Below are 13,133 nucleotides of genomic sequence, written 5' to 3'. Positions count from 1 at the left end.
AATATGTTGGTTTGTTATTCATATTGAGTGTCTATTTATCAATTATTGAGATTAGGATAGGCATGAACAATTAAATAATCTTTTACTTAATGTAACCAAAAATAATCTTTTACTTAATGATTCGCAATAAATAATGTCAAAAAGAAAGTCAACAAACATGGACAAATTATTATTGATTATTTCAAAACAAGATAAAAATATATATAACAAAGCAAACAAACAAGTCAAGAGAAATACATCAAACATGGACAAATATAATTATTATTTCAAAACAAGATAAATAAAAATAAAAATAAGAAAGCAAACAAAAAAGAAAATTAAGAATGGCAATTGAAACCAAGTCTAATGGGCACCCGCAAAAATACCTACCATAGACGGGTAAATACCCGCATTGTGGGTATGGGCCTGGACTCGGATGATTACCTGCAAATTTGAATGGGTATGGGCACGGGTACGGGCACTCAAGTACCTACCCCGCCGCATGCCCGAACATTATATAGACTATATCAATAATTTTATTTGATATTAAAGTTAGTTAATTAATCACAATTCTTTGTTATTTATTGTAATATGCACTTGTATTTTATATGGTTTTTATTTGGCTAAATAATATCATGCGTACTATTTTATATGTTGATTTAAAATATTTTAGATCATATTTTAATTATGTTGTGATATTTTTTTATTTCTTATCTTTTTGTTGTAAAAGTGCGGGTAATGGACACGAGTATGAGCTCTTAAATACCTATAGGGTATGGAGACGGACACCAAACTTGTTATCCAGAGTGTATGGGCTCGTGTATGAGGATTTTTTTAAAAATATGTGAATGGGGATGAGCATTATATAGTACTCTACTCAAAGGGCGCCCATTGACATCCCTAAAATGTATCCGGTGCTTAAACATGAAATTATCTCAATCTTATTAGGCTATTCAACAAGTGTATAAATTGCATAAGTAATAAAATGATAAGTATATAATCTCTTTCTACTCATAAATTAATCAATACTTAATTAAAAAGTAAATTGGTGGGATTTCAAGAGTTGATTTACAAAAAATTAAAAGATAAGACAATATGTCAAAGAAACTACAAATTATTTTTCATGAACCTTTTTTTGTTATGAAAATATAAGACAATATATGTAGATATAGATAAAGAAGTTCACTTTTTATTCCTAATTCACACCTTTGGTTTGCACCTAACATTTTAATTGGAGCACATTTTCAATTCAAATATTTATATAACCAATTAAAAATCAAATATTGTGTTTGCATTTTATCTCATCTCAATCACATGTTGTGCTAACACTAAGCTTTGTATCAACGAAGAACTCAACAAAACATAAATGAAGTCATTTGTATTGTCCATGAGATAAGACAACTTTCTTCAAGCCCACAATAAGGTAGATTGGTTGTGAGAATATAATCTACTATCTTTTATTATTATTCAAAACTTTGTTGATAGTTAAATCAGCCTAACAAGTATGAAAATTGAAGACAATGAAGAACTTTGGTAATGTTTGTAACTTTAGTTATAAGATTAAAGGTGGATAATATATTGTGTTGGTTTTTTTGTAGATTCTTTTTCTGTGAGTCAAAGCTTGGTCATAATTTGAGGTATGTAGAATCCGACACAACATCTGAATGCAGCGGATAAAGTACAGAACACACAAATAAAGAGATAGGGAAAGAGAAAGCAGACGTAAAGCAATTTTATACTAGTTCCTTCCACAACAGAGGAGTAGTCCAATCCCCTTTCACTTCAAAGGGATTACACTATAATCACTCTGAATTACAAATTGCTCAAGGACACTTCTAATACTTCTCTTTGCTCAAGCACAACTGCAAGAGGCTTCTATGCTTAAGCACACCTGCTTAAAACTTCTGCTCTAGGACACTACCTAAAGACTTCTTTGCCAAGGAAAACTCCAAGAGACTTTCCTTTGCCTAAGCACAACTTCTTAAGACTTTCCCTTGCTCAATCACAACTGACGGAGACTTCCTAGGTGCTAAAGTTTCGACCAAGAAACTTATCTACTCAAGCACGCAGGCGATAGATTTTTCTAATATGTTTATCTTACATTGGATTTAAAAATGGTAATGTAAACTGAACAATTGAACGAACTCTTTAGGATTTCTAAGATACTCCCTCCGTCCATATATATAAGCACCCTTTGTCTCTAATAAAAGGGTGCTTATATAGAGGGACGAAGGGAGTGTGAACTTCAAAGCTAAAATCCTAAGTGTTTTGCTCAATTTAATTTGACAGAGTATTGACATAGAAAAATAGCAGAGTCTTGTTTCTTCTTCTTCATGCCTGCAACTCCTTATATAGGTACTGAAATGAGAGACGTTGGACAAGAGTGCCAGCGCAAATAAATTTGTTGAGAAGCTCCAATCAAGAATGTTGCCCCTTTTTCTGATATGGATAATTCCGTTGGAAAGTCCTTTGAATTTCCTTTGCTGAAAGAAGAATTATATGTTGCATTCTTTTTGTTCTTGAAGTCTTATGTCTGGTTTCACGCATAGATAGAAGTATACAAAAGAACTACTCTATCAGATACTATGATAGAGACAAATCAAAGAATAAGACAAAAGCATATGTGGATTATATGGGTTCCTCATATCCAAGTATGGTAGTCATCTTCTGAGTCTGATGTCCTACACAAAATATGTTGAGATCACTTTCTAGCTTCTGTGAAGCATCATTCTTCTAAGGACGTTGACTTCTGGTTGAACTTCCTTTTGATATTCTAAGCTTCTCATGTTCCTTCTGATGCTCTTCATATATGCATTCTTCATGATAGACTCATTCTTAGATTCAGCACACTTGTTAGTATTCCAATTGTTCTTCAATACTCTGTTATCATCAAAACCCTAGAGGACTTCTATAAACCATTCTTGTTCTAACACTTTTTAGATTTGGTTACATAATGTTAAAAACAAATGGTTGAATCACAAAGCGTCACAGTGGATTGAGAGTGTGTCAATATCTTAGTCATGAGATTATCGTCCATTAAACAAAATGCATTGACATACTCGACAATTCTTTCTACTGTATCTTATGAAGCAAATTGCAGAAGCTGAACTAAGTTAAAATTTTCTTCTTCATAGTTTGAATAAAAAATGGTACCCCAATCAATACATAAATTAAGAAGAAAAAAAAGATCAAAATTGCAATGTCGATTGTGATTTTATATTTGGAGACACTTCTCACTCTCTCCTATACTATCTAATTTTAAGTTAGAATTATGATTATATGGAAATCTTGTAAAAACTTTCACTCCTTTTTAATGTAATCTCTAATATCAATGTAATTAAATTTAAGTTATATAAGTCCCACCCTGTTTGTATTCTATTAATTTTTATAGGGTTTTTCTAACCTGTGCAAGATTGCACAGGATAAGGGGTATTTAATGTTCTACTTTTATAGGGTTCTCCACATCTTATTAATGACCCCACTTTCTTGAAAATTGATTTTTTTCCTTCTCTCCTCTGATATTATTTTTTACGTTTTATTCTTCTTCCTCCTCACCTTTTCAGATTTTATTCTTGTTTCTTCTCTCCACTGCCATTAAAACACACCAAAACTAAAACTTATTATGCTCTCACGTCACTTTCTTCTTCTGCTTTGAAGGACTTTATGCAAGGATATGACAAGTGAAAAAGAACAACCCATTTATACTCATATGGTTGTTGTACCTGAGTGAGTTAATTCCTTAATCATTGTTCTTGTTCTTATTCATTGTTCTTTGTTTCAATTGTTCCACTGCCACTAAAACACGTTTTTTTTTCTTCTTCATTGTTATTGTTCTTTGTTTCAATTGTTCTTCATTTATACCCATTGCTGTTTTGGTTTTGTTTATGTTGTTCCCTTTTTCTGTTTTTGTTCTTTTACCATTGTTGTAGTTTCTTTTATCTGCTTGTTCCCTTATAATATGTTGTTTCAAAAAAAGTTAATACAATTATTATGGCAAGTGAAAAAGAACCCATAGTAAATTCTTACTTGTTTTTTCATGTTATTACATTTGTTATCAGTTGTTCTTTCATATTAATACATTTGTTATTAGTTGTTCTTTCAATTGCTTTGCAACTCTACTCCACATTTTAAACCTTCCTGCTTTCAATTTATTTATGTAGGTTGAGAATCACAAATTTGGTTGATTTGAACAATCTTCCAAACAATGAACCATGTGGTAATTCAGAAAGTGGAGTAGTTGAGTTGAGTAGCAATGAACAAGAAGCAATTACTATTGAAAACGATTTTGAACCTTTTATAGGGCAGTGTTTTCTAAGTGAGGAAGAAGCTTTCAAATTTTATGAGAATTATGCCAAAAGGAGTGGGTTCTCAATTAGAAAAGGTAGGTTTGTTAATAAAAATGGGATAATGCACAGGAGAGATTTGTTTTGTCACCGCGGAGGATTTCCTGATAAAAAAATTCAAGATCCGTCTAAAGAACAACGAAATAGACCATCTTCGAGATGTGGATGCAAGGCAAGCATGACAATCAAATTGAAGAAATCCTTCGAGATTTTTCCAGAAGAGTGGCAGGTTTTTGAATTTATATCTAACCACAATCATGATTTACTACCTTCAGATCAAGTGCACTTCCTTGCATCTTACCGCAAAATTTCTAAGGAAGAAGAGAAGCGGATATTGCTATTAAAAGAAGCCGATCTTTCAGTCAAGCAAATAATGCGTGTTATGGAGCTTGAGAAAAATGTAAAACATGGAGATCTTCGATTTCTTGAGAAAGATATTCATAATTTCTTTAATAAGATTCATCAAGATAACATGAATGGTGATGCTAATGATCTTTTACAACTTTGTAAGTTATCCAAGGAAGAAAACTCATGCTTCCAATTTGAATTTACGGTTGATAAAGAAAAAAGACTAGAAAATATATTTTGGTCTCCACCTCATTGTTTTGAATTGTACCAACAGTATGGAGATGCTGTTGCATTTGATACTACTTACAAGGTAAATACTTATAATATGCCTTTTGGCATTTTTGTTGGAGTCGACAATCACGGCAGAACAATATTGTTTGGTTGTGCGCTCATTCGAAATGAAACGGTGTCTACATTTCAATGGTTAATGAAAGTAAGTTCATATACATCTCTCTCTCTTTTTATTACCATTCATAGACTATTATTTTCATCTTGTTATATAGTATCCCAATGTATTTTCTATATGATTGTTATTATTTATTTTTTTCACAGACTTTTGTTACTCTCATGAAGAAGCCTCCAAAGACAATCATTACTGATCAAGATCCATGGATGACTCAAGCTATTGCTTTTGAAATGCCATCCACAAAACATGCTTTTTGTATATGGCACATTACTGCTAAATTTAGTGGTTGGTTTACTTCAATTCTTCGAAATAGATATTTCTCATGGTGTGCTGATTTTTATAAGCTTTACAAGCTTGACAATATTGATGATTTCGAAGAAGAATGGATTATAATTGTTTCCAAGTACAATCTAGAAGCAAATAAGCACATAAAAGGCTTGTATGAAGTTAAGCAACATTGGGTTCCGGCGTATCTTCGTGGACATTTCTTTGGGGGCATGACAACAACTGGAAGATCAGAGAGCATAAATGGATTCCTAAAACGCTTTACTTCATCTCGTTCATGTTTAACTCAACTTTTCAAACAAGTAAGAATATGTATGATAATTTAGTTTAGCCATCTTGTTAATGTTTTGCAATGTAGATTTGACTATAAATTTATTCTAAATTTTAGGTTGATCTGGCCATTGAGGACATTGGGCAAAAACAATTACATCATACCATGTTGGATACATACAGGGGATCATCACTTCGATCTTTATCCCCGTTAGAGGAGCAAGTTTACAATATTTTCTCAAAATATGCTTTCAAGAAGTTTCAGGAGGAGTTTGAGAGGGCAACTCAATACAAGATTTGTGAAGAAAATCATGTAGAATTTACTGTGAAATATTACAAGGAGCAACATTCACAAAAGCATAAAGTCTTATGGGATGGTGATGTGGTTGGTTGTAGTTGCAAGCACTTTGAGTTTTGGGGTATTCTTTGTCGTCATGTATTGACAATATTCCTTCATAAAGATTGTTTTGAGATTCCAACAAGTTACTTGCCATTACGTTGGTGTCGTGATGAATTTCAAAGACCGGTTGAAGTAAATATGATGCTTAGTGAAGGAGGGCCTATTGAGAATGTGGAGAATACAGTGGACTTAATTAAAAATCCGCCAAGGTCTAATACAAAAGGTCGTCCCAAAACAAAACGATCAAAAGGAGGAATGGAATTGTCAAAGAGAGCAAGAAGTTGTACTTTTTGCAAGAGAAGGGGGCACAATGTTACAACTTGTCCGGACAAAGAAAGTTATGTTCAACCAACAATCACCAAGAAGAGGAAGAATGAAGATCAAACACAACAAAATTTGAATCCTGTTTTTTATCTAAAGTCTTAGTATCAGGCTGAGTATGTTTTAGTAGTCTTGGAATTATTATTTTTCCTGTTATACTGGTTACCGCAAGCTGAGTATGTTTTATCAGTCTTGGGATGATTTTTTTTACTGTTATTTTGAACACCGTCATTTTGAGTTTTGATTCTATTGTCAATTTGAACACCGTTATTATAAATTTGGTTATATTATTATCAATTTGAACACCATAGTTTTGAACACCATCGTTTTAAACACCGTCATTTTGAACACCGTCATTTTAAACGCAATCATTGGAACATCGTAGCATAAGCCGAATCTTCATCAATTTTTACATGGAATATTTATGATTTTGCATGGAGCAGAGTAAGTTTGATGTGAAAAAAAAATTGTTTCAAAGAAATAGAGAACAAGGAAAAAATAAAACGTAAAAAAAAAAAAAGGAACAAGAATAAAAAAAATGTTAACAGAGGAGAAATGAGAGAAGGAAAAAATAACACCTGAAAAAAAGAAAGAAGAATTAAACGTGAAAGGAGAGAAGGAAAAAAATCAATTTTCAAGAAAGTGGGGTCATTAATAAGATATGGAGAACCCTATAAAAGTGGAACATTAAATACCCCTTATCCTGTGCAATCTTGCATAGGTTAGAAAAACCCATTTTTATATAAGACTGGATAATATACTAAAAACAATCTTATCTTAGAACAATAGTACTATATTCTCACTATAATAGTGATATATAGCAAAAAGCAAAACATAATAATAAAAATAAAAAAGAAAAGAAAATATATTGGAGAATATGGAATATATACATCATTGTGAGGGTTTGAGAGAGAGAGACCATGTAAGATAATTGAAATGATTTTGCCTTCTCTCATATATATATACACATCAATGTGTAAAGTTTGATCAACTATCTAATTATGATATAGCATAATTAGAAAAAAAAATTCAAGTATTTGAAACAATGAATCAAGTTAAGATTTCGACGTTAAGAAACAATTTATATTTGAAACACTTGCATTTTTCTTAACATACGATAAAACAAAAGTACAGTAATCAACCAAAAGAAACAATGGATCAATGAATCAATTCTAGTATTTGAAACCATTTAAAAGATATAACTTGTCATTTTCACATTAGAACATAAAAGATTTTGGAAGAGTATTGTACCAAAAAAAACAAAATTGGAAGAGTATCACAAAATCCCAAGAGTTTGTTGGATGAGTGTATTTTAATTAAAAAGTCTCACACAATCCATTCCATAAATGAATCTATTAAAATCCGTTTAATTTTCAATCCCAACAGACATTTTAAAAGTTCTTAGAAATCTCAATTGAATGTCAACGGATTTCGTTGGCTTGAAAAAAAAAAAGTGTTAATTGTCTTAATTGAATACCACAAAATTTATATAAATTTTATAAAAGTCTTGATTGAATACGAAAAAGCTATGTTATCATAAAAATGTCCATTAAAATTTCTTTAAAATCTCAATTCAATACACCCTCTTTTTTTAGCAATCAATACACCCTCCTTTTTTTTGGAGCAAATATACACCCTCCTTATTATAACTAATTATTACAAAATATTCTATTCGGTTGGTCAACTATTCTATCAATTAATTGATGAATAAAATCATGAAGATAATACATTTGAAATAGCTATGAATATCATACATACTTATTGTATTTCCTTTAAGATCAAACTCAACGATCATAGGAACAAAGGCAAAGACTCATATCAAGGGCATCAACACACTTCCCAACACCCGTTTTACTATATCTACTAACACACCTTTTGTTGCAACAATCATCTTGACAGTCACCAGTGCAAATTCCCATCCCAATACCACAGTTACCAGGTGGTGTCAATCCAGGTGGTGGCTGATCATAAGTACAAGTGCATAAGTTATAGAATGAACATGACGATCCTAAAACACGAACGCCTCTTGCAAAGGAATTACAGTGTTCAGAACAATCTTGTCTTGCACAGCTACCAACAATTTTTGTGCATTCACCTTCTACCTGTATTAATTGCCCTATGCTCAAACAAAATTTAAATGAAATTTTTTAGAGATTTATCATTTATAATTTAACAACTATGTGATAATGGTGGAGAAGACTATTACCTGCAACAACTAAAACCAAGATGACAAAGAAACTGAAAGATGTTGACATTTGGTTCGTCATTATACAATTAAAAAATATGTTGGTCTGTTATTCCAATATTGAGTGTCTATTTATCAATTATTGAGATTAGGATAGGCATGAACAATTAAATCATCTTTTATTTAATGATTCGCAATAAATAATGTTAAAAGAAATTAGTCAAACATGGACAAATTATTATTATTATTTCAAAACAAGATAAAAAAAATAAGAAAGCAAACAAACAAGTCAAAAGAAATTCATCAAACATGGACAAATTATTATTATTATTATTTCAAAACAAGATAAAAAAATAAAAAATAAGAAAGCAAAAAAACAAGAAAATTAAGAATGGCAATTGGAACCAAGTCTAATGGGCACTCGCAAAAATATCTTGGATAGACGCGTAAATACGCATTGTGGGTATGGGCCTGGACTCGGGTCTACAAATTTGAATGGTTATGAGCGCGGGTACGGGCACTCTAGTACCTACCCCACCGCAGGCCCTGACATTATATAGACTATATCAATAATTTTATTTAATATTAAAGTTAGTTAATTAATCTCAAGTCTTTTGTTATTTATTGTAATATGCACTTGTATTTTATATTTTATATGGTTTTTATTTGGCTAATATCATGAGTAATATTTTATATGTTGATTTAAAATATTTCAAATCATATTTTAATTATGTTGTGATATTTTTGCTATTTGTTATCTTTTTGTTATAAAAGTGCGGGCAATGAACGCGGGTATGGGCTCTTAAATACCCATAGGGTATGGAGACGGACACCAAACTTGTTGTCTAGAGAATATAGGCTCGTGTGTGAGTATTATTTTTTAAATATGTGCATGGGGATGAGCACTATAATACTCTGCTGAAAGGGTACCCATTAACATCCCTAAAATGTACCTCATGCTTAAACATCACATTATCCTCAATCCTATTAAGCTATTGAATAAGTGTATAAATTGCATAAGTAATAAAATGATATGTATATAATCTTCATATGGATCGTTGTTTCTTCTCATAAATTAATCAATACTAATTAAAAAGTAAATTGGTGGGATTTCAAGAGTTGATTTACAAAAAATTAAAAGGATACTTGAATCAAAAAGATAATAGATTGTTAGGATTTCCTGAATCCCCTCTATGTTCTTGTTTAATATTATTAGTTCCTAAATAATAATAATTGATTTGATTGCACTTTTGTCCCTATGTTTTAAGAAGTTGCGATTTTGGCCCTCTAACTAATTAATATGTATTGGATCTTTGGCAGTTTTGACACCCTAACTAATTAAAATACAAAACAGCCCCATATGTATTAGATCTTTGGCAGTTTTGGCCCCCTGGACCAATTTTGACTCGGTCAACGCTGACGTGACACTTCAAAGCCGCCACGTGTGCATTGTTTTAATTAAAAATAAATAAAAAAAGCCACATATAAATTAAAGAATTAAATAAATGAAAAAAAAAACAACAAATAATTAAAAAAAATAAAAAAGAAAGAAAAAAAGGAAGGAAATTATGTTCCAAAATCTGATTCTAGCTCTTCTTCCTCTCTTCTCTCTCTAAAACACTAATTCAAGAACTTGCCCCATTGACATAAGCATGGAAAAAGTGAAAAAAAGATGAGTAGCTCAATGTAAGCACGATAATGAAATAATGTTCTATTAAACGAAACAAAAGTTTCGTTTTTATCAAAAGAAAAAGGAGCATATCACATTCACTTTGACAAACATAAAGGGCACAAAACAAGACAGCTATATTAGTTTCATGTTGCCTATACATAACTTGAATAAGAATTACACATCCATTGTTCCCTAACAATCCAATAGCCTGATATATTTATCATATAAATTCTTTTTTTCCTCCCTCACTCTGTCGTTTCCTATCTGTATATTTATTATAAACTACTCAGTTATTTGTTAATCTGCAGTTATAAATTCAATATTATCAGTGTCAGCATGAATAATGCAAGAATATCTGAATAATCTTTAATAGTATGAATATCTATACTTGAATCAATTCTTGAATCAGTTAAAAAGTGTTTTAAAACTCCATGGTGGTGATGAAGCAGTGGCAGAAAGCTTCAAGATTTTGGAACAACGGGTTTTGGAGAGAGAGATGAGAGGAAGAAGAGGGAGAATTAGATTTTGGAACACGATTTCCTTCCTTTTTTTTTCTTTTTCATTTTTTTTAATTATTTGTTGTTTTATTTATTTATTTAATTCTCTAATTTATATGTGGCTTTTTTTATTTATTTTTAATTAAAACAATGCACACGTGGCAGCTTTGAAGTGCCACGTCAGCATTGACCGAGTCAAAATTGGTCTAGGGGGCCAAAACTGTCAAAGATCCAATTCATAGGGGGCTGTTTTGTATTTTAATTAGTTTGGGGCCAAAACTGCCAAAGATCCAATACATAGGGGGCTGTTTTTATTTTAATTAGTTAGGGGGCCAAAATCGCAACTTCTTGAAATATAGGGGCCAAAAATGAAATTAAGCCATAATAATTTTAGGCTTAAATATGTAAAAGGTCCCCGTAAGCTTGCGTGTTTTTGATTTTCGTCCCTGTATCTTTTTTTGTTCTAAAACAAACCCTGTAAGTTGTTAACTTTTTGGTTTTAGTCCCTAACGTTAACTTCTGTTAAAAAAACGCTGATGTGTCTAACGGTGGCTGACGTGGCATTGTTTGACGTGGCAAAAGAGGCTTATGTGTCCTTCCAGAAAAGATTACAGGGACCAATAAATCAACACAGGTTATTGGTTTTTGTGTACTTATTTGTTTATCAATAAGTAGTTTTATGAAGGATGAGGTAGTTGTGTTCATATATAGTGTAGCATCATTTTATAAATCCAACGGAGGTCTTTATATACATTAGGTCAATTCTGGAACTAGTAAATCTTAATATGCTTTTTTCGTCTTTTTTTAAGTTAACTTCACTTAAAATTAACAAGAACTCAACAATTTAATTTTGCCATGTGAAGGAATTTAAAAAAATGAATATTTGATGGTGTCATATAATATGTGTTTCTTATAAGTTCATTGAGTTATGTAGTTGTATAAATTAGAGAATAATCTTGACTTATGAAATTGCATTTATTTGTATATAAAATAATTGAAGACCTTCAAACCATAGTTCTTTACAAATTCAATTTCCTTTCTAGAGAAATCAATTAGCAAGAGATTGTAGACTTGAGCAAAATATATAGTATGATTTGATAGTATATGGAATTGCTTCATCTTGTAAGAGAGTCAAGGTTTACTGGTGTGTGGAAATAGATTAATGATTCTAATCTCAGATGCATCATGTAACTGGTTTGTTTTAATCTTCTGGTGGTTTAAGTTATGTTTTATTGCCATTAATCTTTGATGTTTTCTATTCTCTTATTCTTCCTCTGCATAGTATTTGAAAACCTAGCTAGTTTTCAATGCACAAATTTTGGTTTTTGTATTCAAGTTATTTTTTGGTGAGAGTAGCACTGTTGGAAGTGTCACTTTAGTTCTAATGTTGTACTGTTGTTGTTCGCAAATGAAACAAAATGAGTTACCACAATGAAATGCAAGGAAATAATGTTACAGGTTCATGCAAGAAGAATATGGAAGAGAGAGGAAGAAGACACAGAGAGAGGAAGAAGATGGAAATAAGACTTTGAATTTCAAATTTTGTAACTTAGTGATTTTTAATTTCGTCCCTCTGTAATTTTTCGTTTTTGATTTTGGTCCCTGTAATCTTGCCTGAAAGGACACATAAGCTTGTTTTGCCACGTCAAACAACGCCACGTCAGTCACCGTTAGACACATCAGCGTTTTTGTAACAGATGCTGACGGGAGGGCCGAAAATCAAAACGTTTGTAACTTACAGGGTTTGTTTTAGAACAGAAAAAAATACAGAGACGAAAACCAAAAACACGCGAACTTACAAGGACGATTTACATATTTTAGCCATAATTTTATATGCATGTTGATCTTAGTTTAACACAAAATATATAAAACGAAAAATTATTGACTCAAGGTCCTGTTTATCTAAAGGGCAAATTTATTATGCACAAGCCATTTCCTTATGCACGCTGCATAAACACTTCACAACCATTAGATTTGATCGCACACTCACAATTTGATTGCACACATGCGGAAGCTCATGGTAGCTCTGAGGCTGACGTGATTCTCACCCTTGCTTGCCACTCCGACGTGATTTATCTGCAAAGGAAGAGGCATGTTTTCACGGCGCTGAAATTTGTTCTGTTGGTTGTGAAGTGACATGCTTTCACCGTGAAAACAGAATCGTAACATTCACATGGAATTTTGTTTCTGCAAAGGAAGCATAAAACAGAATCGTAACTTCACGATTTCGTAACTTTCACGTGAAATTCTTTTTCCGGCGGTTCTTTTTCCAATTTCACCGGCGAAGCTCATCGTACCTTTATAGAGTACTGATTTCCGGCGGTTTTGTTTTCAATTGCACCCTGCTAGATCAAACAAAACCATTAGTATTACCTTTTTTTTTTTCTTAAAGAAATTCATTTTTTAGATTTACAAACTATGAAAATA

At 31.7% G+C, this 13,133-nt stretch overlaps 2 protein-coding genes across 2 annotated transcripts; one reads left to right on the top strand and one right to left on the bottom strand.

Annotated features, from left to right (window-relative positions):
* The first annotated feature begins 3,652 nt into the window (after positions 1 to 3,652).
* On the top strand, positions 3,653 to 6,457 carry LOC112419353 (protein FAR1-RELATED SEQUENCE 11-like). Its single transcript, XM_024776957.2, has 4 exons — positions 3,653 to 3,705; positions 4,140 to 5,103; positions 5,223 to 5,663; positions 5,750 to 6,457. Exons 1-4 carry the CDS (start codon positions 3,653 to 3,655, stop codon positions 6,455 to 6,457), a joined length of 2,166 nt encoding a protein of 721 aa, XP_024632725.2.
* A 1,417-nt stretch (positions 6,458 to 7,874) lies between these two features.
* Positions 7,875 to 8,654, bottom strand: LOC11443605 (defensin-like protein 183). The gene is made up of 2 exons (XM_003594954.4): positions 8,559 to 8,654; positions 7,875 to 8,468 (listed from the first exon to the last, which is right to left on the bottom strand). The coding sequence occupies exons 1-2, from the start codon at positions 8,617 to 8,619 to the stop codon at positions 8,137 to 8,139; spliced, it is 393 nt and encodes a 130-aa protein (XP_003595002.1). The 5' UTR covers positions 8,620 to 8,654; the 3' UTR covers positions 7,875 to 8,136.
* Positions 8,655 to 13,133: the final 4,479 nt, after the last annotated feature.

The sequence above is a fragment of the Medicago truncatula genome, chromosome 2, assembly GCF_003473485.1.
Source record: "Medicago truncatula cultivar Jemalong A17 chromosome 2, MtrunA17r5.0-ANR, whole genome shotgun sequence".
Taxonomy (NCBI): Eukaryota; Viridiplantae; Streptophyta; class Magnoliopsida; order Fabales; family Fabaceae; genus Medicago; species Medicago truncatula.
This window is presented reverse-complemented; position numbering and strand designations above follow the sequence as displayed.

What these genes read in the sequence shown, in the direction of transcription:
- LOC112419353 (XM_024776957.2), top strand. Translation starts at nt 3,653, where the DNA reads ATGACAAGTGAAAAAGAACAACCCATTTATACTCATATGGTTGTTGTA. An exon ending in CATATGGTTGTTGTACCTGA is followed by an intron (nt 3,706 to 4,139) that starts GTGAGTTAATTC and finishes TTATTTATGTAG; the next exon opens with GTTGAGAATCACAAATTTGG. An exon ending in CATTTCAATGGTTAATGAAA is followed by an intron (nt 5,104 to 5,222) that starts GTAAGTTCATAT and finishes TTTTTTTCACAG; the next exon opens with ACTTTTGTTACTCTCATGAA.
- LOC11443605 (XM_003594954.4), bottom strand. Translation starts at nt 8,619, where the DNA reads ATGACGAACCAAATGTCAACATCTTTCAGTTTCTTTGTCATCTTGGTT. An exon ending in CTTGGTTTTAGTTGTTGCAG is followed by an intron (nt 8,469 to 8,558) that starts GTAATAGTCTTC and finishes GTTTGAGCATAG; the next exon opens with GGCAATTAATACAGGTAGAA.